The sequence below is a fragment of the Trachymyrmex cornetzi genome, unplaced genomic scaffold, assembly GCF_001594075.2.
Source record: "Trachymyrmex cornetzi isolate Tcor2-1 unplaced genomic scaffold, Tcor1.1 scaffold23, whole genome shotgun sequence".
NCBI lineage: Eukaryota > Metazoa > Arthropoda > Insecta > Hymenoptera > Formicidae > Trachymyrmex > Trachymyrmex cornetzi.
The window spans coordinates 902336-926801 of record NW_017296956.1 but is presented as its reverse complement, the minus strand read 5'-3'; the positions used below and the strand labels follow the sequence as shown (position 1 = coordinate 926801).

The window sequence follows — 24466 nt, the reverse complement described above, 5'->3', positions numbered from 1 at the left end:
TAAAAGAATTGCTCATATATAAATATATATACAGGAAATATATTCAAGCATATTGTGGAATCTGAAACGGAAAAATATAAATAACAATTGTTCAGAGAGAGTTGTATTTAATTTGTATAGATTTATTTACATTTTGATAATATAATTTACGATGTGCCACGCAATTTATAAGAATAGTAAATGATAAAGTTCTATGTTAATAAAATCGCCTCGCATCTGCTTATTAGTATACATACCTTATATTAATATTTACAATTAAAAAAGCTGTCTTATACATTCCCCGCATATATGTATATACAGCGTTCCTCCTGTATACTCGGAACAATAATAACAAACTACAATTGCGCTATTAGAACACAATTTCTACTGTCTGGATAATGTATATTAATTAATAAATCCTCTTTCACATGATCTCAAACAGGAAACATTTCAATTTCTAATTTGTTTTTACTTTATAACTATCTCGAATTTAAATAAATCAAATAACAATCAAAACGCAACGAAAATTTCTCACATCACTATTGTGCTGTCTAGTAGACAAATCTTATAAAAAGATTTTTCTTTGTTATTCTTCCTGATATAATCATGAAGTCAGAAACAACAAAAATTATACAAATTTATATAAAATTCTCATAATGAGAGCGCGTCAATCTAAAATCTCTATTTTGATTTTTGTACTTCAATGTCGTAAAAATAATGTGTATATCTCTAGATGAGAGAGTGTGAGAGAGAGAGAGAGAGAGAGAGGGGGGGGGGGCGAGGGAGAGGGCGAGAGAGGGAGAGGGGGGAAGAGAGAGAGATTGTACGCGACTATTGAAAAATTACACTAATAACAAAGGACTTAACATGATATTTCTACAATAGAACGTAATTATGTGGCAAACTCATTATCTTTCTATAAATGTATTCAGAGACGCTATTAGTGCTAACTATATCGTTCTATCTTCATTGTTTATTAAACGTAAAACAAGAATAGAATGACACGAATAGCGCTAATAACATCTCTCCGAACATACCTTGTATTACATCAGGAAATCGTTACTCTCATATTTATTTTATCACGCATCAGAACGTTACACAAAAAAATTATTCATCCTATACTTCAACCTTTAATGCAAATCAGTAGTGAAAAGAAAAGAATGTATTGGTCAAACGCCATTAGGAGTTGGCGTACTATGAATCGGTGCCCGTAATAAATCGTGATATTGTAACAGAGCCTCTCGCAAAGACCTAGATACTTGACCAGAAGTAGTCGCAATCGTGCATTCTACTAAGCATGGATATAATCCAATCAGCTGCTCCCATACTGATCTTTCAACTAAAGTGTAAACAATGGTTTATTAATGCGTTAAATACCTATAAATGCAATATTATCTTATATAAAATAAATAAGAAATAAAAATGTACCTTTATTGGGAGGTGCTTTTTTGAGCGATATTACGAGAGTGGCAACGGCTTTCAGAACAAACGATATTTCCGACAACCTGTACCTAGAAAAGGTTTCTATAATAAGTACTTAAAATAAAACGTGCATTTCGGATAAAATATTTATCAAAGTAAAAGATTCACTAAAAAATAACATTAAATTATTTACAATTTGTTAAAAGGCTTCGACACTATTACCTAGGCAAAGGGCACTTTCCATTCCGTCTCTCGCTTTCAATATAACGTCGTAGAACTTCTTGAAATCTGTGCAGAAGAGCTGTAACCGCCAAACGTCCAGCAATTCCACCTTCGTCACTTTCCGTACTCTTTTTAGGACTATTTTCCGCATCATTGTCCAATCCATCTAACAGAGAAAATTGCAACAATGTCTCGAAGCAAGTTTTCGCGAATTCTTCCCGTAACTTTGTTTCTGCTCCATTTTCTGTGTGTGGAAGAAAAAGAGATAATACCCTCTCTTGAAGAAATATTTAATACAAGAATTTTTGTAAAGAGTTTAGATATTATATATACCGATATTTGCTGTGGTGGCCGAATGTATAGAACCTTTATTTAATAACATAACAACTCTCAGTATAAATTGATGAGGTATATGCTGAGAATGCGGTAATACTTCGTCTCTCAGCAACTCCATAACCTGACAATCTACCGCCTCGTCAGCCTGAATTTCTTCCACCCCTCGTTCTACATTCAGTACACTGAAATTGACCGACCAAATTCATTTCTTATGTTATCAAAATAATAAGATAAAGAATCCATTATCGAATCATCAGGGACAACAATTTACCTTTTAGGAAACAAGAAATCGTCCAGAGTGCTCGCGAGTTCAAGCCACATGCTCTGGAATTGCTCGGGATATTTTCTGGCAAGCGGCAGTCCAGTGTGCAAGACGGCTAAGAGACTAGTCACGGCCAGTTTCCATGTGGTCGCGGATGGGCATGCATATTTCATGGCTAATGGTACGTGTAACGCTTCTACAATATACTTCAGCACCTGACCATCGATTACAGCCATTTCATGCGCAGTCTTCTGGTATAAATTCACTACCATCGACAGAGCTTTCTCGCCAAATGGAACGTAATTCATCGTGATCCAATCAGCGGACACACCTCTTACCTGAGAGATGTGTTTCGTGGGTATTTTACCATATGTTGGGGCTTCGCACGCCAGCTTCGAGAAGCTCAGCAACTGAAGAAATATCAGTACAATCATTGTGCGTAAATTGTCAGGACCATTTAACGCTTCTTTTTGCAGAAGCTCCATAGAATGTAACACTTCGTCTTGTAAATGAGTGAGAACTACATCGGGCATCGATGGCAAGATGTACGGCGTTGATTCGCCGTGTACTGGAACAGCCACTGCATTCTTCAGGACAATACATAATTTTTGCAGATCAGGGCCAATAAACTTGTTTCTAATGTGCTGAAAAACGCCTGGGAATATATGCATGAGCGCAGTTAGGAATGCCTGGGATGGCACGTAAGGATCGGTGTCACCTTCTTGTGGTGGTGCAGTACTCTCCATCCCAATATTGAGCCATACGCGCCATGTCACTGTCCATAAGCCTTCCGAATCGTTTGACTGAATTACTTCAGTGTTGTCGCTTCCCTTCGGTTGAAAGAGAATTTCTTGAAATGATTTCAGTGCCGCTAATGATACCTCATTGTTTTTACTAAGCGCAGAATTCTCAATAAATTCAAGGAGCAATGACCATGCTCTCGGAAAGTCTCCTAACATTTGCAACAGTTGACGTTTCGTATTAAATACTCTAGCTACGCCGCTTAACGTTAAAACCTGCGTTTCCGCCCATTGCTTTTGTGCTGTATTTCTACTGTGATGAATAAGTATGTTTCCACTGGTATCGACTTTTTCGCTGCTAGCTGAATTTGACAAGCTTCTTACTTTATCTAATAGTGGAAATAATACTTGCCAGAGCACAGCTTGCCACGTAGGTTGATGCAGAAGGCTACCGTGTGCAGATATGGTTGAGAATAGGGTTTGACTCGCTGATTTACGTACAGCAGGTCGTGAATCGACGCATAAATCTCCCAATCTTGCATAGAGACACATCCAGAGTTTATCAAACGACGGCATGTTTGTCGTACCAGGAAAATCGGGAAATACTGATGACGAATCTCCACGCAAGCAAATACACAATTTCTCTTGATTCTGATAGAAATAGTCACTTATGTTCCACATTAGACCGACAGCTGTGAGCGAAATATTTAATTCTTGTGTCTGCGATCCAAATTTAGCGGCTGTATCGACGCATAGTGGAAGACATCGCCAAGGCATAACCGGTAAAAAATCGGTTACAACCAACTGTAAACATTGAAAAGCTATACGCACTAAAGCTTCCCCATGATGATCGGAAACTGCTCCTATAATACCGAGGACTAAGGGCCAACCATGATATAATGTCTCCCCAGCACCATGAAGTACTTGCAAAACGCATTCTAACTGTCGCTGTCTAACGTCTCCATGACGTACGGATGATAACTCGGATAATGGTCCTAATAGTAATGTTTGTAACTTCTGATTATCGCGAAGTGGTTGCGGGTATTTATGCTGAAGAGCCATCTTGACAAGATATGTAATTGCTTCCACGCCCCATTCTCTCATACGAATGTGCGGATGCTGGCATACTTCCAATAAATGATTTGTTAATGGTCTCCAAAGCACTTCCACGCGTGATAAATTTACTAAGCCCGTCTCTAAAAGTTTAGCAACCGCAAACAGAGAAGGTTCACGATTAGAATATGCTAGTTCCATAGCCTCATGGCTCAGTTTACACAGAGCATCTATCAAATGATGCAAGGCAACGTCATCAAGGTGCTGACTGCTCTCGAATAATCTACTAAGCATAGCGCTGAGTACAGGTAGATCTGCCATAACCGCGTTTGTTAACACGGCGTTTGGATCAGCTGCGGTTCTTCCAGCTTTCAACGATCCGCCAGTAGAAGGTTTTAGACCAAGTATCCAAACAAGATGTTGAAGAGTAGTAAGTACCAAATGCCATGCGCTACCAAGTATACTACCGTGACAATGGGCTAATGATAATAGTGCTCGCATGCATTGCAGATTTTTCGCAGTCAACATGACGGGACCTTGATGAGCACCTGGATATAATTAATATAATAAAAGATTAATCGCATAATAGTAAGATGTATGTAATTAATTATGAGCGAATTACTGTCTTACCAATTGGTAAAGATGCCGTTGGTAGTGGCGTACCAACGGCTACTACTTGTTGTCTATAATCAGGCTCGCCTATTGTCAAGTTGTATTGAGTCGAATCTTGCTGTCTCGCGATTGGTATGCCTTGAGGTGCATTGTACAGTACAGTCAAGGCATAATTAGGTGGTAGAGATGCTTTACATATCGCAGTAATAAAAGCATCGCGTGGCGCTTGCAAATCTAATTGACCGCAAAGAGACGCGAAAGTTTGAATTGCTTTTAAAACATTTTCTGTTGCCGATTCGTCCGTGCTGCAAATTCACAGATACGTTTGTATTCACTCCATATTTTTTGTCTATTACATACAATAATAATTTATGACTGCTGGCATCTATTAACCTGGCATCTATTAACGGGCTGAGAGCTGCCAATAAACCGCACCAACTAGAGTTCAGTAATTGTACATGAAGCTTTTGTTCGGATTCACTCGGCTGATAGATCTGATTTTCGTTATTATCGTCTTTTAATCCATTTATAGCCAATGCGATTGATCTTATGATGTCTAATAAACATGCATAAGCTATGCTGATGCCATAACCGATCGGTATTTGTGGCGGTTCGACCTTGTCCAACATTTCCAAACTGGAATAATCATTTGTTATCATCAATCTTTAATGCCATTATCATGAAAAAAAATATAAGGTCACTATTAGGATTACCAACCGTACTCTTTTAAGAATACATGTATTCTTTTCGAGGTCGGAAAACAACATACTCTTATTTTTCACTTATTGTACTCTTTTTAGAGAAATAAGATAAATAATTTAAAAAATTATTTAATATTTAAATTTATTATTTAAAAAAAGTTGTGCTTGGCTTGTACTAAGGCTGTGATTCGCCAATTTAAAGATGTAGACAGTTCTTTTCTCATGTAATTGTATTTGACAAATAATATTATTTTAAAGAAAATTAATATTTTTTAATATTTTGAAATGTTTATTCTATCATTCTTTAATAGCGAATACTGATTACGATTATTTGTAATATAGCTTTGTATTCAATATCACAATTCTCAATATCTCCTTACACTGTCACAAATGACTCCATATTATTATAATATAAAATAATCGTAAACATAGATTAATAATTTTTTCATATTTAATTAGAATTTATTATATTATCTGATTAATTCGCATATATTTAAAAAATATAAGAGTTATATAACATTTTCAAGAAAGAAATCTTTAAATCAATTAAATAGTTACAGTTATAAAATTTGTTCGACTTTGTATTTTTCTGTCACGATAATCCATAGTGACCCTAACATTGGTATGATTAACATTATAATGCTTACTAAGTTGGCTTAGCTTGTCCGCTTGTAAATGTTGCTACTACTGGTAACCAAATACCGCGTGAATAAAAACCGGGTTGAGGCGATACGCCAGGCCCGACAGGCATTCCTGTGAATAATGGTGCACCTGTGCTTTGAGGTATAGTTGTACTTGCTGCTGTTAAAAACAAAGAATTGTATGTATCCCAGAAAAATATATTATAACACACTTTGGATATAATAATAAAAATGTAGTACTTTGCCAAAAATTTGAAATAAAAAACCTATTAAAATACAACAGATAACACATTAATTTTATAATCATTCAAGATGTAATGTAATATATCTGTACCTGTCTGACTCATCATGTGTGGATTTACAAAAAGGCTATGTACATATGCACCTAAGCTATTAACAATATCTTGAAAAATATTTGTAGCGTGTGGTTTTAAATCGTAACATTCGCAGAAGTTTGTCAGCAAATCTGCTTGAACTGTCATTTTGTGCAAAACTTCCAATGCTAAAGCTCTCTGCCACGTAGGTTTGTCAGGATCCAGAAACTTTACAATTAAGGATAAAAATATTTCACATTCTGTCACCTAAAATAACAGAATGTCACTTATGCTGATAAATTCATATAAATCGTTACCATGTACAAATTCCGATATATTTACCAATAAGGAATGGTATTTCTGTATTAAAATCGACACAACTCGCAATAGCCTCATACTAATAGGAAAATAAGGTTTATCTAAAGGTGTAGCTTGTTGCAAAGACGCTGGTACTGAATTACGATACTTGATGTTAGGCGAAAACAATTTTATGACAAGTGCACATACTCTCTCCTTCAATAAGAAGCTAAACTCTAGATGCTAAAAAATTATATTTTTATAAGATATAATTCTTATATATATATATATATACATAAATATATGAAATAAAAAGATCCTGTTAAAATATCATTTTCCTATTCTTAAAAATATAAATTTTCTCATTTACTTTAAAGAAAACTGATGAAAAGTTTGTTAAAACCGACTCTAGCAATTCCAAACCAAAAGTTCTTGTCATTTCAGTAATGCCTATTAGCCAATATGGTTGATCAGCATTCACCAATTGTACTAGATCCTAAAACCAAATGTAAACAATGTATACAAATATATACAATTTACACAAAGAAGTAAATCATAATTATATTTTATAGAGTTACATAATTACACAAGTATTATAGTAAATAACAAAACACCTGAAACATTAAATATGCATCTGCAGCGCAAGGACCGAGACCTTTAGGCGCTTGATTCGTTGGAATTTTCAATTCCTCTAAATTTACTTCATCAAATTCTGGCTGATCAGAACTTTGCTCATCTTCAGCAACTACTCTTTCAAATACCAAAGACACTAGTTGTCTTACAGTAGCACCAGCTGTATTTATCGTTGTACAGTCTTTTGTGAAATGTAACCGAAAACAAAGCACCAAATTCTGGAAAGATGTAATTTTGAGTAGAATATAATGAAAATGTTATTGAAAAAAAAGATAAAAAACAAAATTTATATACAAATGGATCCTTACTCTTGCCAGGGTATCTCCATGTACCACGGCATTACTTGTAAGTAATAATGTTACAGTCTGCAAAACTTTAACTTCTTCTGTACCCGATTCCATTAACAACCACAAAGCATCTGTAATATATCGGGCACCTTTCTGATCCACTGCTTGTTGCGTTATTAACCTTTGCATCATGCTTAAGCAAAACTAGAAAATACCATAAAGATTTATATAGCACACATTACAAAATTTTTTTTATTAAAGATAATGTGTAAACATAGCTTTTAATACCTTGATAATTTTTATGTCCTTACTCTCACAACCTTGAACTATAGGATAAAGTATTTGATTTACAATATAATATATTGGTGTCCCTGGGTTATTTGAGGCTGTTCTTAACTTTGCGATTCCTTCCTCGCATGACTGTAACAAATACATATTATAATATAGTCACTATGAATTTAAAAAGCGAGGATGTATTGTCCCAAATGAGACACTCCTCTGATTGAGCTAAAACTTTACAGGTAATATTCACTGTTAAAAATTTCATGAAATTTGATATACTTTTAAGTTACACAATTTGAACTTAATTTCATGACATCACATTAAATTTAATGTATTTATAACTGAAAAATATATTTGTGTACATGTATGTACATGAAATATTTCTCATAAAAATTTATAAAATTTAATGTACATTACATTTAAGTAACTACTGTAACTTAATTTTCAGTTAAATTATTCATTATTTTTAATTTCGTTCATAACTATGAGCCTCATTTACATGTAAAGGAAGCTCGTAGTTATATTTCTAACAGTGTTGTTATGATATATAATGATTATTTATGAAGATTTTATCGTCGGGTTTTCTAATTCGCTTCGTGTGTCAGACGCTCCTAGGCAGGGGAGATATGGGAAAAACTTTGCTTTACAAAGTCATTACGTAAGGAAAAGTGGGGGAAAATTCTTATTGTATGAAGCAGAAATAATATGTTATTTTTTAAACTCTTTGTTAATAACTTTTTAACGAATAACGAGCGACAAGTGTTGGAAGTCACTCAGGGTCATGACCTTGACAATATACGCCAAATTCAAGTTCATCGGGGACTGACTTCCTCTATTAGCATATTTATCGTTATATTATTATATCGGAATAGTTAGTACAATTAGAAAAATAATAATAAACGATTCGTTAGGGCTGTATATAACGTAAAACACAATAAATAAAAAAATAACATCTATAACGATCGAAATTGGATCTTACTGCTTTAAATAATTCCCTGTGAATTTATATATCACATTTATAGTCCCTTAAATTGCGTATCGAATGGATTTTTCAGACCTAGAAACGCAATTAAACTACTATAGTATAATAATAATATCACAAATTAAATTAATAACCAATTTAATAATTTCATGCTCAATTGGCATCATTTAAAATGAGATCTTAATGTACTGAAAATCTGTAAATAAATTTATTGCGAAAAATATATTATCTCGGTCAAACCTGGATCTCTAACATTCCGTGCGAGCGTCCTAAGCTTTTAGACGACCGAGAGTTTGGTTTATTCTTCGCAATAACCGATATGTAGAAACATACGCATTTTTCAGGTAGTGTATAAAATAATAAACGATTTATTTAGATCGTATAATGTGATATATCACATCACATAAATGCGTTATCGTTTTAATAAATCGAATACACGTTTCGCAACACTTCGGAAAAAGATTTATTACGTACTACTCAAAATAATTCGAAAGATGTTTCAGAATGAAATGTATATTCGATGAAATCTTTTTGAAGGTGTTTGCAGGTACAATTTTTGCAAATTCGATATATTTTCTAATAAAGTATTTTACAATGAAACAACTAAATAACCGAATTAAATACTTCCATCATAAGTCAGATCTTGATAAAGGAAACAAACAAAAGATCTTGATAAAGGGAAAAAAAATTTAATGATAACAGTATCAGAAATGTCTGCACTGACCTGTTACTTTACTTTTGTTATAAGAGATCTGATTCCTCATAATAATAAAGTTTGGAATTTTTATCTTACATTTTGTGAGATTATCCTTAAAACTGTCTCTAAAAATATCTAAAAATATAAGAATTGACTACAAATATCGGTTATATATTATCATCTTAAGATGTTACTTAAGATGATCTTGAAATAAAAACGGACTATAAATACCGGCCTATAAATACTAATTAAAAATTAAAGATCGAATACGTGGACAAAAATAAGTACAAAATATGAAAAATAAGAATAACAGCAATTATTAAATTCATCATCGTCACTACGTCACTGTTATAAAATAAAAAAGTAACATTGTTGCCAGTCTACCAAAAAAAAAAAAAAAAAAAACAGTAATGGCGTTACAAGTAACTTTCATTCCTTAGTACATATACTAAATTTATAAGGGTAAAGGTCCCTATCCTTACCTTTGCACTAGGACCCCGAAAATCTTTTGCATGGCCCTGGCAAGTTATATAGTTATATAGATTTCTAACTTGTTTCCGAGTCGTAGCTTAATCTTCAAAGAGAAAAGAAACTTAATCAAGACCTAAATGGAAGCTTCCAGTTTCACGGTCCAACTAATGTAGGACTATGTTCAGAAACATTCAAATGCTTCTATGTGTCATTTTATTCTTGTTTAACATTCAACGAATAAGGATAAGATGATACATAGGTGTGAGGGAGGCGGTCAGATGGTATTTCTGAACGTAGCCTAAGATATAACAAGTGGTCTCGCAGTTACGTACCTCTTTGATTTGAGGGTACTTCTTCTTGGTCTCCGAAGCAAGTACTTTGAGATCCGACTGAAGGACCTCCAGGAACTTAGAGGCATTCTCCGGATTGCTGCCGACGACGGCGGCGTTCGCCATCATTGACAATGCCACCGTTGCTCTTGTTTCTCTTAGATCAGTACGACTTCCAGATGCGGGGGCATGACAGCTCGATGACAGCTACCGGACTGGAGACTGAGCGCCACGGTGTTCAGCCGTCAGATGATGACCGTATTTCGAATTAACACGCTTTGCCACGCCGCTCGTTGGTGACGGTGATAGCGAACAGGCAGCAATGGTCCATCGGAGTCGCCTTCTCGAGTCGTCGCGGATCACATCGGGCGGGTCGTCGCGGACACTCGTAAATCGCGCGCAGAATGCAGCTAACGCGACGTTGTTCTCGCTCGTACGCCCAAAATTCACGCTTCTTTAGACAATGCCAATTCCAGTTGAAGAGCGATACAATACAAAATTCATGTAGCCACGACCTGGCGCAACTACGAGCCTCCCAACTGCTAACACAATTGACACCAATCAACACACAATTTGACACGATTCAACACTATTGACACAAACTCACGAACCACGTATGCAATAGCGCAGCGCTACTGCAGCTTGCATTGTCACCAGTTGTCACTGGTCTAATAAGTCTAATTTCCACCGAGGAGTAAAGGCACATTTTCACGAGCCGCTTTAAAACCAGACAGAAACTGGATTGGCGGCTCTGATACTGGACAATGTGGGCACATTGAATTACATCAATCTATTTGCGTCCATATAACCTCGAATTGAGATAGCTTCCAATAACAGTTTTATAAACGTGAATAAAAAACGCTTACTGTTAACAAGTTATCATGTCACTCGCGCGACAAGGACAGGTTTGTGTCTTACTGATATTGCATATAATAATATTGCAATCTTTACATTTGTTACTTATAATTTGTATATATTTGTCACAAACGTGTTTGGTTATTTTTGTAGTCTCAAAAGCTAATTAATTTACAATTGTTTTTGACTTGTTTTCAGCAATGGGGTACATTTGCCCGTATTTGGCACGTTTACGATGCGAAATGGCAAGATCCATATAAGAGTGCTGAATTAATAAAACATTATCTTCTGGGAACGCACAAGCCAATATATCATCCACTAAGTGAGTATTAATATCCGTTATTTTCTTTTTTTTTTTTCTTATTCTGGAACTTTTATATATAATTTAGGTAATTATTCATTTCGATACCAATTTAAATTTGTCATTCCTAAAAAATTTTTGTCCTTTCGGAAAAAATGATTTATACAAAGATAATTCAAAAGAAAATGAGTAATGACAAAATATTTTTGAAGAAAAAAATTAATGAAATCATATTTAATTTACTTCAAAAGATTTACATTATTTTTTTTGATATTTTTATATAAAATAAATAAGTATTTCGTAAACTATCAATTTTTTTATGACAATCTTCATGCACAGAATGAGATGCAAGTTGCTTTTAAAAAAAATTAAATAAAAATTAAATGAAATTGATAATTATGCATAAATTTTTTAATAAAAAAATATAATCACAATTAAAAAATAAAAACATGTTCTTATAACTGTTAATGTGTACTTGACAATTTTTATGTAGGCAATTGCGGCGATCATGTAGTAGTAATAAACAGCAAGGAAATTGCCTTACGCGGAGACGAATGGCGAAATCGTGTATACTTTCATCATAATACATATCATGGAGGTGCCACATGGACTCTTGCATGGGAATTACATCATAAGGATCCAACTTTGGTAACTAATTTATTCATGATTCCAAAATGTATAATAATGTAAAATATTATTAGCTATTTCTTAACATAACTATATACATGTATATGATTGGAACAGATTGTAGAAAAAGCTGTATACAGGGCATTACCGAAGACCTTACTACGAAGGCATACTATGCAAAGATTACACATATTTCCAGATGAAAAGATACCTGAAGATATGTTGAAAAATATTACTAATCAAATCAAACAACTAAGGATTGTTCCTGTACAACTAAAACGTATTCCACGGACCGAAATAGATAACTTCCCACAACTTTTAAGATATCCCAAAAATTATATTCTTAAATAAGTTTAATACTATATGATAATATAGCCAAATAATAATATGTATGTGTATACTGTATATATTAATACCAAAACCTTTCATAACTCTTTACAAATCAGCAAAGTTCAAAAGTGTTTGCTCTTTCAGGTCCAAAATTAGAATTTTAATTATTAAAATGGAATAATATACTGGAATAAACCATTACGTAATAATATACATTTATGTAAAATTTAATTATAATTCTATATACAAATGCAAAACATAGTTATATATACATGCGTGTGTGTATTAAATTAATATCAAATATCACAATTAAAATTTCTCCTATTTCTCCATAATTCTATCTGATTCGTTATCGTCATCATTCACAATTACAGAATCATTCACAGTCTGTGAAGTATTCCATTTACTTTGTTTTTCGGATAGTTCTTTGGATTCTGGATCTCTTGATTCAATTGTGATGTCAGCAATTCGTGGGAGTGACAAATTTCTTCCGTACAGTTCTGAGTTTTCTGCATCGAAATCATAGGAATTACGCAAAATAGGTACATCGCAGAACTGACATTGCGGCTCCTCATATATATCTTCTAAGGATGGGTGAAAGATTTGGCTGCATATCGGACAGACACGGTATTCCAACAACGTTATCTGCAATAACGTCATGCAACATCTAGGTAGCTTGTGACCACGCGGACACGCTCTGATATGCCATATTCCATCTATTCTTTCACCACATAGATTACACTTTTCAGTTTGGTTCGAATAGAACATAGTCATGTTTAATATTTCTTGAATACGCTGATTTGTATTTTTGTTCTTTGAATCCTCAATTGATGGTATGCCTTTGTATATTTCCAGATATTGTCTTAATAAAAACACTGTAAACATCTGATCCTCCGATAATACACTCTTCTTCATCAACTTTTTCAGATATGTACAAGCGGAATGTAGAAAAATTAACGGAAGCGCTTCTGTTATTTTACTTTCTCTTATGTGATCCATATTCGGTATTGGCTTCTTTGTTGTACACACATTCATTATTACTGTCATCCACATTGATACTTGCAGTTGGTAGAGTGACAATGATTCAAGATTCTTCGATATTGGGTGAAATATCGTAGATGGATCTTTTGCCTTGATAGCTTTCAGTCTGAAGATTTCCATACAATCCCAGATATTTCCGAGATTTGTACTATCATTAATAATAGATACTGGATCACAAAATTTGCTTTTTAAAGTGAATATATGCATTATACTTGGTTCTCTTGTCACCAGATGATCATACACCATATTTGGACTAGTTAAATTAACAAATATTACTTTATTTGGAGAATGAGCAAGTCCAAAATATTGAACACGTTCCTGTGGTAGATGACTTTTAATATTGATACTAACTAAATCGTTTAATATATTAATAATGAAAATATGACTGTCCTGTGTAGAGATTAAGAATTGCTGGGCAATAATAGGAACTACACCTGAAAAAATAATTAAACATATAACAATTAATAATATATTGTAACATATTTCCAAGGTTAATTAAAAAATGTTTATGTAACATAAACATTGAAAAAAAAACAAAATATATTTGTAAAATTTGATTACAATATAATTCTCAAAAATCTTTACCTGTAATGGTAAATCCTTGTATATGCAAGTATCGCATATTTTTTAATTCTCCTGTCGTACTTATGCACAATACCAAGACAAAAGAACCTTTGACAGCAAAAATCTGTATATTTAATTCGTCTTGAGGAATTATATATAAATAATTAACTGCCATACAATCAGACTCGACATATTTTTGTACAAGTAATATTTGTAGACTATTATCCTTATCTGTTAACTTTATACCACATATTGTACCATCAAAATATCCTACAACAATCAGATGTTCGTTGGCCTTAATAGTGGTCCAACATAATACGTTAACCTTCGATACATGATTTAAATGTATTAATCCAAAAAATATAGGCTGCAAGCTTTTCGTAAAATCTGATATTTTGAGAACCTTCCAAATCACTATATCGCCATTACAATAGGCTACAGAAAAATATCCAAAAGAAGTATCTTTTGTTTTGAAAAGTTTGCTCCATGTCATAGAGCAAGCTTGTAATTTCTTTACGCTCTCAACTATCCTTGCACTCTGGTTCTCATGACAATTAGATTTATTCAGGCCAGCTTTGATCTCATCTTCTATAATTTTTAGCCGAAGGGACAAAACATCACATATGGAATACCAATTATTAGAAACTTTATGCAACAATTCAACTGCACCTGCCGAGTTTAATATCGCTAATATGCACTGACCAGGAGAGATTAAATTTTTAGGAGACCATGACACTTTTACTATTTTAGGAGACTTGTCAATTACTCCGTCTAATTTTGGCGTAATAACATCATTCATAAGAAGTGAATAAATCTCTTCACGTATCATATCCCATATTGAGGAATCTACCTCGCTTTTAAGTGCACATGCTGGCAAAGCGTCTAAATGATATATGAAAGAACGGGAAAACTTGAAAATTGGATTTGGCGACATAGGCGAAGGTTGTAACTCCTGTAAAACAATATTGAATCCAAGTTATGTTGTTAAGTTAAGTTATAAAGTTGCTGTATTTAGACAATTCCATATTATGCTGATTTACAATAAGTCGGTAGTCCTAAGTCTTACCAGTGAATCAGTGAAGTTGACCAACAGTTAACTTGTACAACTAATGGGCTTTTTATAATAGGTCATTATCTAAGCAATGGATTTTCTACAATAAGTTATTATCTAAATTTTAAGTCAAATCATAAGAAATTAATCAATCACAATCAAATGTGACAAAAATAATCGATTATGATTAGTCAATTTCTTATAGCTTAAGACTTAAAATTTAGGTAAGACTAATTGTAGAAAATTAGGACCATCCAGGACTTCCTAGTACCGACATGTTGCAGAACCCCTGTTAAGATTTCCGACTACCGACTCATAGAATCAATTTTATATGTAAACATAAAAAATATCACAATATATAAATATGATAAATAAAACTCGCTTAAATTGCGAGATCTACTTATCGCTCAATTTCCCTTTAGATATAAATACAATGTCGAGGAAGATTTTAACTCCTTTGTGATGTGAAAAAATGATGAAAAAACATAACTTACGAGCACATGTACACCCTTTTCCGTAATTATCGAAATATGATTATCAGATGACCATTGTATAGCGAACGGGTTCCCCACTAATGGAGAAATATTGATACTACAAAGTTCCTCTGTTTCCATAAAGGTACAATTTCACGTGCTGCTTATTCTTATTATTTGGATGGCTCCTGTCTCCAGTGTTGAGAGGAGACAATACGGTCACGTGCTGCTAAAATAAGCGGTAATTATTCAGAGGAGATCGATTGTGCATCTTTGAAATGGAGTGAAAATTACAAAAGTGAGTAAATTTACTAGGCGTTGGCTAATGAAATTATAAGTATTCTAGTGAATTTGATCACTTTTGTAATTTCGTCTCATTTCAAGATACACAATCGAACCCCAGTTTACCCCTCAAAAATCAATGAAATTAGACTTACTCGACACGAAACGACAAGAAACGAAAGAATCTGGTAAAAAAAAAGCGTCGTCTGTTCCGCGAACCGAAATATTAATCGTTAAAATTGACGATTATTCAGGTTAGGAAATCTGTCATAACAAAACAATACAACACTACAATGTGAGCAGATGTGAACATGCGTTGCGTTAGCCTAACTTTCTCGTGACCGGCTACTTGAGAGGTTGGTCTCCTTGTTTCTATTCCGTAGACTTGTTCTTTTTGCACCAGTTCATCTTTCTTTTTCTTTCCTCCTGAAGAGAAAAGGAAGAAAGATGAACTGGTGCAAAAGCTCAGCTAAAAAGAACAGGTCTCGTGTTTTCCTGGTTTTCCACAATGTGGCCACGATGATCGATATCCAAATTGCGTGCCATAATTACACAAGAGCAGAAAAGAGATCAAAACAAATGAATCGTTGATTGTATTTTGTTTTTTATCTCTTGTAATGCTTGTGTCCCGTGACTATAGTAAGCAATTTTTAAAGATATACATATTATCCGCATTTTTACAAATGTCTTAACATTTATACTTTAAACAAACTGTATGCATATATATGAAAGTTGTGTTTATAACATTCTATTTTTCTTGAATAACAGTTTTATTGTTTAAAAGTGATCAAATTTACTAGAATTTGTTATTACTTTGTTGTAAATTAAATTTGAAAAAATAATGATAAAATTTTTCAATGTTTTGTATAAGCACTTTAAGAATTCAAAATAATCAATGCAAACTTTTATTACGATTTTATTTAGAGATATTGACTCGACATTACACCATGACCACAATAGTTTTTTTTGCAGAAATACTATATATTATTTTTCATGCAATATTATTTGTTATTTTACAGTAATTTCAAGTGTGTATCAATTATTCTCGGTCTCCTAATTTAATATTTTTCTTATTTTTCTTTATTACTGTTAATGGCCGATATTCATTATAGTTAGATCTTATATTCAAGAATCTTCAATATATTCAAGTCTTAATAATTAAGTACGGTCTTAAGAAGTCACGAACCAATCAGAGGGCCGTATTAGCGTCTTAAAACATTACTTAAGACAGTCTTGAAATAAATATGAATACCGCCCAATGTGTAGTCTCTTTTGTTGTCACTTTTTCGAAATGTGTGCGCGTTTATTGACTCACGGGGTTCCGAATTACGCATAAAGCCCATAAGATATTATTTTATCCTTTTTTTATTCTTCGATGAACAACGAGGACAAATGATGCATCATATATGTTTATCGACCCGGCGGGTAAATCAGGCCGATAAGTCAGACTACTACTATGACCCTTCGAATTATTAATGGGCAATGTATGTGTATACATACATACCGCATGTTGCATCACATATTGATCAGATAATGGTTATTTTATAAATGTAAAGTCTAGTAAAGAAGACATTACATTTATAAAATGTAATCAATCGATTAATTTTCTAAATATGTAAATACCTGCTAGAAAAGATATTACATTTATAAAATAATTTGACCAACACTGACCAATATGTTAATGCCACACACAGTATACATATCTAGGCACTGAAAATAAAATATCTTGCACAATAATGGTCATAAACCACACACAATCACAAAAATTTAATCATCTTTTTCCGAAATATAGTAGAAATTGTAATAAAATTAGAATAAAATTGATACTCGTTACAATAAACTATATAAGCATACGCGTACATAATAAGCATACGGACGTGTTAAATAAAATAGAAAAAATTAATTATTATTATATTACGTTACACATTTAATCAATAGTTGATTACAATAATTGTGTTCACATCTCAAATAAATGTCTCCAGGATAAAGAAATAATTCATGTTATTTTAATATTATTTAAATACATTAATTATATTAATTATATATAATATAATTATTTAAATAAACTTTGTTAAATATATTAATTATATATAATATAATTATTTAAACAAATTTTGTTTGGAGAACGTTTTATATGTCGAGCTATAGTACATTCGCCTTGAATTTTGTTTTTAAACTAAAGAAGGATCAGTTATTTCTGTCCTGACTTATTAAACCAGGAAAATTATATTTAAAAAATTGAAGATATTTGTGCGTATTTACACTTCTCTATAACTCACTCCGAAAATCATAGCGCCCAAAAATTACGCTCAGCCCTGGCTAACTCTCCTAGAAAATGTTATTTCCCCCTCTTCATTTTCCGCCTACACTACTTACTTCTACTCACTTTCTCGTACAGTTCGCGCAAGAAATGCCTCCTAATTCTATGATATCACATCCGCTGGCGAGACCATCGCGTTTATCTTTTCGGTCGTTTCCACGTTCATTGCCGTAGTCAGACGAACTAGACCAGGTATCAGTCTATAGCGATTGGAGAAACCCGCGTATTTCCGGCTGGTCCGTTTAACTACGGCCAATGAACGTGGAAATAACCGAGGAGGTAACACGTAATGCTAAAACAAGATTGGAAGACATTTCTTGCGCAAACTGTACACATGTGCGCAGACGATGCATATATACGCACACGTACACGAATACAAATACATATGCACATCATCCACCTCTCCAGGATTCTCACCCCTAACTTACTCCTGCTACCCCCACAGGCTGCTGCGGTTCGTTGAATGGCCGAAAGTGGGGGAATCCCTTTTAGCTGCCCACGCAATCAATAGCAGGACCTGCCGCTTCTACTGAATGGACTTGGCGCGCCCGCCGTACCCCTCAACGTCCTAACTTCCACTATATTGATTACTACGCCAAGGGTGGGTCGGCGCGAGGGCATGCGGGGTGTCGCTCTATCGACCAGCCAGCTGTATTACTGTTCATTCATAAATTTTCAGTTTTCACTCGTGATGTTGCCGCGAACTAGTTTCACGTTGTCAAGAAAGCTCGACGTGACGGTGAGTGCGAATTCTACAGACTCTTCTCATAAATGTTCATTATAATATTAATAAAAAAATATGTTTAATTAAAATTTCTGCAGACTTGGAAATATTTGTCAATATTAAATAAGATTTATCTGTTGTAATTACTTTGTTTAAAGGCAATTAAGAAGAATTATTTTTAATTAATCTTTATGACTCTGTCTTCTTTTAAATCTTATATTTAGAAAAATACAGCAGGAAACAACTTATGTTAATTTTTATTAATATTTATGAGAACAGACTGATTGATAATGAAACCAATATTATGCTAATTATTGAAATTAATTGATATTTGTATACTGAAAGAAAAGATTTTTATATGGTTGCTGCAGCCATATAAAAATGCTATATTTTACTATCTAAATTATTGCAGCAACCAATCTTTTTTTTCAGTGTAGCGTTATTTAACTGTCTTTCTTATTTCCTGTCTTCTTCTAATTTTATTTCTGAATAGAAAAATGGAATTGATTAAATTTTAATGTGAACTTTAACTTATATTTATATAAGTTTATATAAATTTGATATACTATATTATGAACTCATTGTGTAAATAGGTATGTGGATATAAATGGTTTGTTATAATAATGCGAGCACCTATATTCTATCGTGGCATATATAGGGTAGCCAACATAGTCACATTGTTGGAAGCGCATAGTAAAGAGCAAGAATGAAATCAGAGAGTGTGAGATTCGCAGATTCTAGATTACAAACTTACACTCGGATTCATTTCGACTAGTTTCAATCTATATTAACTTCCGTGATCTTTCGTAATTCCTATTCGCACATCTCTTATCTTGAGAGAAAGTAGAAATCTTTACTTTTAATTCAATTCCAAGAAAATACTCAGGAAGGACGAGATTCAGAGAGTTGTGTCTCTACCCCCTCACTGACTCGTAATCGCTCGCGATTTCCCATCAAGATCGTTTCCGATTCTGACTTGGATAATTTTTTATCGTCTGAGAACAATATCATGTGGGTGTCCACGTGTGTTTGTCGCAACATTCTGAAATAGCTGAATCTCTCTCTCCCCTCGTTCCTTTTTTAGGGGCTTCCCTGACGGCGGAAGGGATCCTTTGAATGATGATACGCACATTTAACCGTCCTCACGACGGATCTACTGCGGGGGAATCCCTACTAAAGGTCGCAGTTTTCGGTTTGTAAACCTCGAATAATAGCCTTCGCGACAAACGCTTTATTTATGGCGAGAGGGAGATCCAGGGATCTTTTTCCCTTTATTGTTTTCGTACAGCATGCTCCGGATGATGGTGGCGAGGACTCCCGTTGGGTCTATTACAGTCGCTCGAGTCATAGCGCGAATTGTTAGCAATGATGTTACCGTTAAATCATCCAGACGTAATAAGGTAGCAATATATTTAAAACATTTCTCGGCGGCTAACCGTGTCTTCGATCATCCTTTGCTGAAAAAAATAGCTTCATCGCTTCCATCCCAGCCTTTTGTATCATACGCACCGGCGTAATAAAAAAATGTTAGATAGATATTTCCGAATAGATACCCTAGATATTTCCGAAAATGAGATATTCTCAAGGAATTCGATTTATCTTACAAGATTTTATTCGTCAAGCATCTATAAACGTAAGAATGGCGAGATGGCTTCTACCCCCTCGCACATCATAATAGTTAAATTTCGGACAATTCCTCCTGCGTTCGGTATCCTACTTGCATATTAACTTCCTCCCCTATTTTCCTAGAGTTCTCATGTGTTTTTCGTGCCTCTGATACGGTCATATATATAAGCGCTAACTATAAAGGGAAACTATACCGCGCTTGATACGACCATCCTAAACATCTCAATCCAGAAAAATGCTCCCGTCAGTAGATGTTCTCGTTATGCTGCAACTACGGGGGGAGGGGGGGAGGACACTTTCCTTCTTCTCCAAAGTTCCCTGTATATATGCGCCAGAAATAGATTTACGCCTACGCGGCTACTGAAAATGTGTTCTACTTTGAAGTCCGTACCTGCGTAGTTCCTAACTCTTCCCTCCTTTTCACACAATCCTTACATTTACAACAAGTTTTCCTCGTTCTCTATGCCAGGCAATTCTTCTCGTGTTCTATTTCGCGATTCTCATTCCTATCAGAATCTCAATCTTCAGGATATTCCGGGTACCTCTCCTGAATTTGCTCATCTTAATCAAGTAAATGACCGCATATGTACGAATCTAACAGGCTTCTCAACGTCTTCACTCTCGTACCAACTTCAATAACAATATCAGTGAGCATAATCTAGCCTCATCTATAAATGTTAAATCCTACTATACTAGAAAAGACAGTTCTGTCGATTACTATTCTAGAAATTTCAGAAATAATTTGCGTGATCTATAAGTCATAACTCTTTACTTTACGCTCTTAATGAAAGTTACTAAACCTGAATGAAATTTACTAAACCTGAGCCTCTCAATTCATTTCCCATAACCCCACTACTTCCTCTCCCCCGATTTATGGCATTTCCTCTTTCAATTCTTTCTTCCATACATTCCCCTTCCCTCTTTCGGTATTCCCATGCTCTCTTCTTCCCCTTACCCAATCGCCATTTTCTCCATGACCTTTGACTCTCCATTATCTGGTTTATCGCAACTCATTCATATTCTGTCCTCTCTTTTCCATCAACTGGTGAACAATATTCCGAATTCTTTTAAGAGCTCTCAATTCAGTACTTCATCATATTCTTATCACACTCTCAATCTCTCAGATATTAATATTTTCTGAAATCTTAATGGCGGCGTTATATCTATAATACTCTTGCTGATCTTAGATCTCTACTTCTTCTATATTGAAACTGCCTCAGTAAGAAGGCCGATATTGAGAAAATGATTGAATCCCTTGATGTCATCTTTCCTGCCGGGACATGCATTAAGAGGAGTCACGACTTTCATATATACGCGGTTTTGACTACATCCGCGTCGATGCTGACACTGTAAATAAAAGAGGCATGTTAGAGGCTGCGTTGCACATATAATGCGCATGATGTATCATTTTATCCTTGTACAATCTGCGAACAACAAGGATAAAACGATATCTCGTGCGCATTATGCATGCAACGAAACGCAATCTTGTCACTTACTCTTATACCCTAGATCTTACATTTAATAGGTTATAGATTGTTCGTTTGAATCCCTGGCTATTCACCTTTCTCTCAATAATTCACACCTTGTTATCGTATATAATAGCCTGTTGGCGTATTCAGGCACCCCAACTTACCTTCATCGCGTGCTGTACTCTCTAATCTCATTTCTTTCATAGGAGATCATGATCCGGCTATTCTTCAAGGTAATCTTAATGCTCACCACCTCTTATAGAGAGCCTTCCAGCCGAATGCTGCCGGCCGCATCCTTTGCGAGGACATAAATAACCAGCACTTGGTAATTCTTTTAAGGCAATAGCACATAAAAAACTTTTAAGAAGTAAGCGAATCGATCAATCACAATAAGTCCATAGTGTAAGCAGTAGCGAATCCAACATGTTGATTTTCTTACTGCTCAAGCCTTACGTCTTAAGTTTTTATATGTGCTAGGGCCTTTAACCCTCCGTCCTCCCCTACTTTTATCTCCCCTCTAGAAATCCTTCCATGATTGATCTGGCGCTGGCCTTTCCCAACACCGCCTCCTTATACACGTATCCTTTCAGGTCTTTTTGGCAGCGATCTTCATTGAGGTTCGAGTTAACTGCTTGGTCAAAACTGTCAATGTCTTCTCTTACAAGATCATGCTCATTCCGTTCCAGTGGTCTAAAGTTAAGCAGTATCTTCTTGATAACGCTAGCATTATTACTCAATCGATAGATTTCTATTAGTCCCGACGATCCTCTTACCCAATATAACACCTTGGTACCAAAAAGCTTTACTGTACACTCTCCCTTGAATTTCAGGAAGGATCGATTCCGGTTTCTGAGTGCGACTTGCACCAACAAAGGTCCCCCTCTGACTTCTTGGACGCTGAAATGTACAGAAGCAGTCAAAGCTCGTAGCTGAATATTTAAAGCTTTAGAAAAAAACTTACGCATGCTCTTTGTCATGGTAGCTATATATAGTAAATCGTATGCTTCCGTCTCTCAATTGTTCCTTGTCCAATTCATCGCATTTCTTGCTGCAGTGCAGTTAAGTCCACCCCTTAGTTATCCAGCGTTTCAATGAGCATTCTCAGTGCTCCCGTCCTATACAGTGTACGGGTGTTCCAATTTTTATGTCCTTACTTCCCTTGCCTCGTCGTCGTCTTAGTCATCCGTCTAATTCCATTTCCTTGAGTTTTCGTAACATATGTTTTTTTACGAGAATGGGTTGTTAGCCCCTAGCCCAATCCCCTTATATCGGAGGATTATTTCTTCTTTCCTCGGCAGCTGTCAGTTTCCCTGACCCTACTTTCCACTAGGGATGGTTACCCAGTCTCCAGCTGGATTGCTTCAGTTCTCCAGGATTCATCCGCTTAACTTTTTGTTATGCTTCGTTGAGGATAGGAATTGAGTTGAAGAGGCTGTGTGATGTTAACCAGCATCGTGTATTACACGTGAATTACCCTATTCGACCCCCTTTTGTAACCATTATAATCGTAATTTTTTTAAGTATTATAATCTTGTTTTTTAGAGAAATCTATGATAATGTTTGTGTGCAGTTAGTCAAAGAAGTGTTTCCGATCCTTATCTGTCACTAGGTTATACCTTAAAAATTATATTTCCAACATTTATTTCTCTCTTATTTCATCGATAACCTCCCTAGAATTTTGCACACGTTAAGTTCTGTATTTCAACTTCATTATATTAAAAAAATTAGACATTTTTTTCTGTCGTAACTCGATTTACTGTAAAATCATGGTGGAAGACTTTCACCATGTGTAGAATCATCTTAAATTGTATGAGCGATCAAACCAAACGCAGCATTACATATTATATAAATAAAATGTCACACGCGTTTGAAATAAATAATATTATTCAATAACATATAATTAATTAATTAATTAATGACATATCTTTGTTCATCAGAAGTTAAAAGACTAATTCCCGTTTCCACCAATGTAGATTAACTTTAATCTCGGTTCAACTTACTCTTCGTCTTTTTCTAGCTCTAAAGATTAGAAAAAAACGAAGAGTAAGTTGAACCGAGATTAAAGTTAATCTACGTTGGTGGAAATGTGCATAATTGTATGTTGCGACATTGAATCCTGACCTATCTAATCTTTTTTTCGATAGTAGGACGTATAACCCAGTATAGTCAATAACTTAAAGATGCTAAGGTTCAGTTGAGCAACAAGTACCCAGGAACCAAAATCGTTACAGCATGCTCGCTGCGACTTTTCGCCTCCAATCATCTTCATAGTATTTTGTTATTTAATCCCAGAATCACAACCGTGAATGAATTTTGCAGTTTTCATGAAAAAACTTCCTGTACAGTGACTACGCAATCAATAACAAGCTCTCAATTCCACTGATATTCCACGTAGTCGATTTATTGCATTAAATAACGTTTATTTTACCGAATATTTTACATATTTTTTACATATTTTCGAACATTTTACATACTCGATTTTTAAAGAGATATAAATCGAACACATTTACGATCGCAAAATTAAATAGCAATCGTATTATTGA

The 24466-nt window shown here is 34.5% G+C and overlaps 3 protein-coding genes across 10 annotated transcripts; 1 reads left to right on the top strand and 2 right to left on the bottom strand.

Moving 5' to 3' along the window:
- Positions 1–737: 737 nt before the first annotated feature.
- On the bottom strand, positions 738–10914 carry mon2 (Mon2 homolog, regulator of endosome-to-Golgi trafficking). Of its 4 annotated transcripts, none has more exons than XM_018507064.1 (15): positions 10264–10914; positions 7788–7919; positions 7521–7703; positions 7194–7430; positions 6950–7075; positions 6625–6822; positions 6303–6549; positions 5975–6128; positions 5020–5262; positions 4645–4931; positions 2231–4562; positions 1957–2141; positions 1624–1867; positions 1408–1490; positions 738–1318 (listed from the first exon to the last, which is right to left on the bottom strand). In XM_018507064.1, exons 1-15 carry the CDS (start codon positions 10387–10389, stop codon positions 1149–1151), a joined length of 4947 nt encoding a protein of 1648 aa, XP_018362566.1. In that variant the 5' UTR covers positions 10390–10914; the 3' UTR covers positions 738–1148. The 4 variants fall into 4 exon arrangements, with proteins under 4 accessions (XP_018362566.1, XP_018362568.1, XP_018362567.1 ...); XM_018507066.1 differs by having other exon boundaries at positions 1408–1484; XM_018507065.1 differs by having other exon boundaries at positions 5975–6125.
- Positions 10915–11059: 145 nt separating this feature from the next.
- mRpL13 (mitochondrial ribosomal protein L13) lies at positions 11060–12468 on the top strand. Its single transcript, XM_018506811.1, has 4 exons — positions 11060–11165; positions 11314–11437; positions 11910–12064; positions 12161–12468. Exons 1-4 carry the CDS (start codon positions 11142–11144, stop codon positions 12392–12394), a joined length of 537 nt encoding a protein of 178 aa, XP_018362313.1. The 5' UTR covers positions 11060–11141; the 3' UTR covers positions 12395–12468.
- A 184-nt stretch (positions 12469–12652) lies between these two features.
- On the bottom strand, positions 12653–16314 carry LOC108760668 (uncharacterized). 5 transcript variants are annotated; one of them, XM_018506743.1, is made up of 5 exons: positions 16116–16314; positions 15940–16048; positions 15524–15731; positions 14000–14930; positions 12653–13848 (listed from the first exon to the last, which is right to left on the bottom strand). In XM_018506743.1, the coding sequence occupies exons 3-5, from the start codon at positions 15641–15643 to the stop codon at positions 12695–12697; spliced, it is 2205 nt and encodes a 734-aa protein (XP_018362245.1). In that variant the 5' UTR covers positions 15644–15731; positions 15940–16048; positions 16116–16314; the 3' UTR covers positions 12653–12694. The 5 variants fall into 5 exon arrangements, with proteins under 5 accessions (XP_018362245.1, XP_018362246.1, XP_018362243.1 ...); XM_018506744.1 differs by having other exon boundaries at positions 16134–16314; XM_018506741.1 differs by having other exon boundaries at positions 15940–16314.
- Positions 16315–24466: the final 8152 nt, after the last annotated feature.

Bases quoted from the DNA above. Each gene is read 5' to 3' on its own strand.
- LOC108760668 (XM_018506741.1), bottom strand. From the start codon at position 15,643: ATGGAAACAGAGGAACTTTGTAGTATCAATATTTCTCCATTAGTGGGG. The intron at 14,931-15,523 runs GTAAGTTATGTT...ATTGTTTTACAG, and splicing joins AAAAGGGTGTACATGTGCTC to GAGTTACAACCTTCGCCTAT. The intron at 13,849-13,999 runs GTAAAGATTTTT...TTATTTTTTCAG, and splicing joins ACAAGGATTTACCATTACAG to GTGTAGTTCCTATTATTGCC.
- mon2 (XM_018507064.1), bottom strand. From the start codon at position 10,389: ATGATGGCGAACGCCGCCGTCGTCGGCAGCAATCCGGAGAATGCCTCT. The intron at 7,704-7,787 runs GTATTAAAAGCT...GGTATTTTCTAG, and splicing joins AGGACATAAAAATTATCAAG to TTTTGCTTAAGCATGATGCA. The intron at 7,076-7,193 runs GTGTTTTGTTAT...ATTTGGTTTTAG, and splicing joins ATGCATATTTAATGTTTCAG to GATCTAGTACAATTGGTGAA.
- mRpL13 (XM_018506811.1), top strand. From the start codon at position 11,142: ATGTCACTCGCGCGACAAGGACAG. The intron at 11,438-11,909 runs GTGAGTATTAAT...ATTTTTATGTAG, and splicing joins GCCAATATATCATCCACTAA to GCAATTGCGGCGATCATGTA. The intron at 12,065-12,160 runs GTAACTAATTTA...TGATTGGAACAG, and splicing joins ATCATAAGGATCCAACTTTG to ATTGTAGAAAAAGCTGTATA.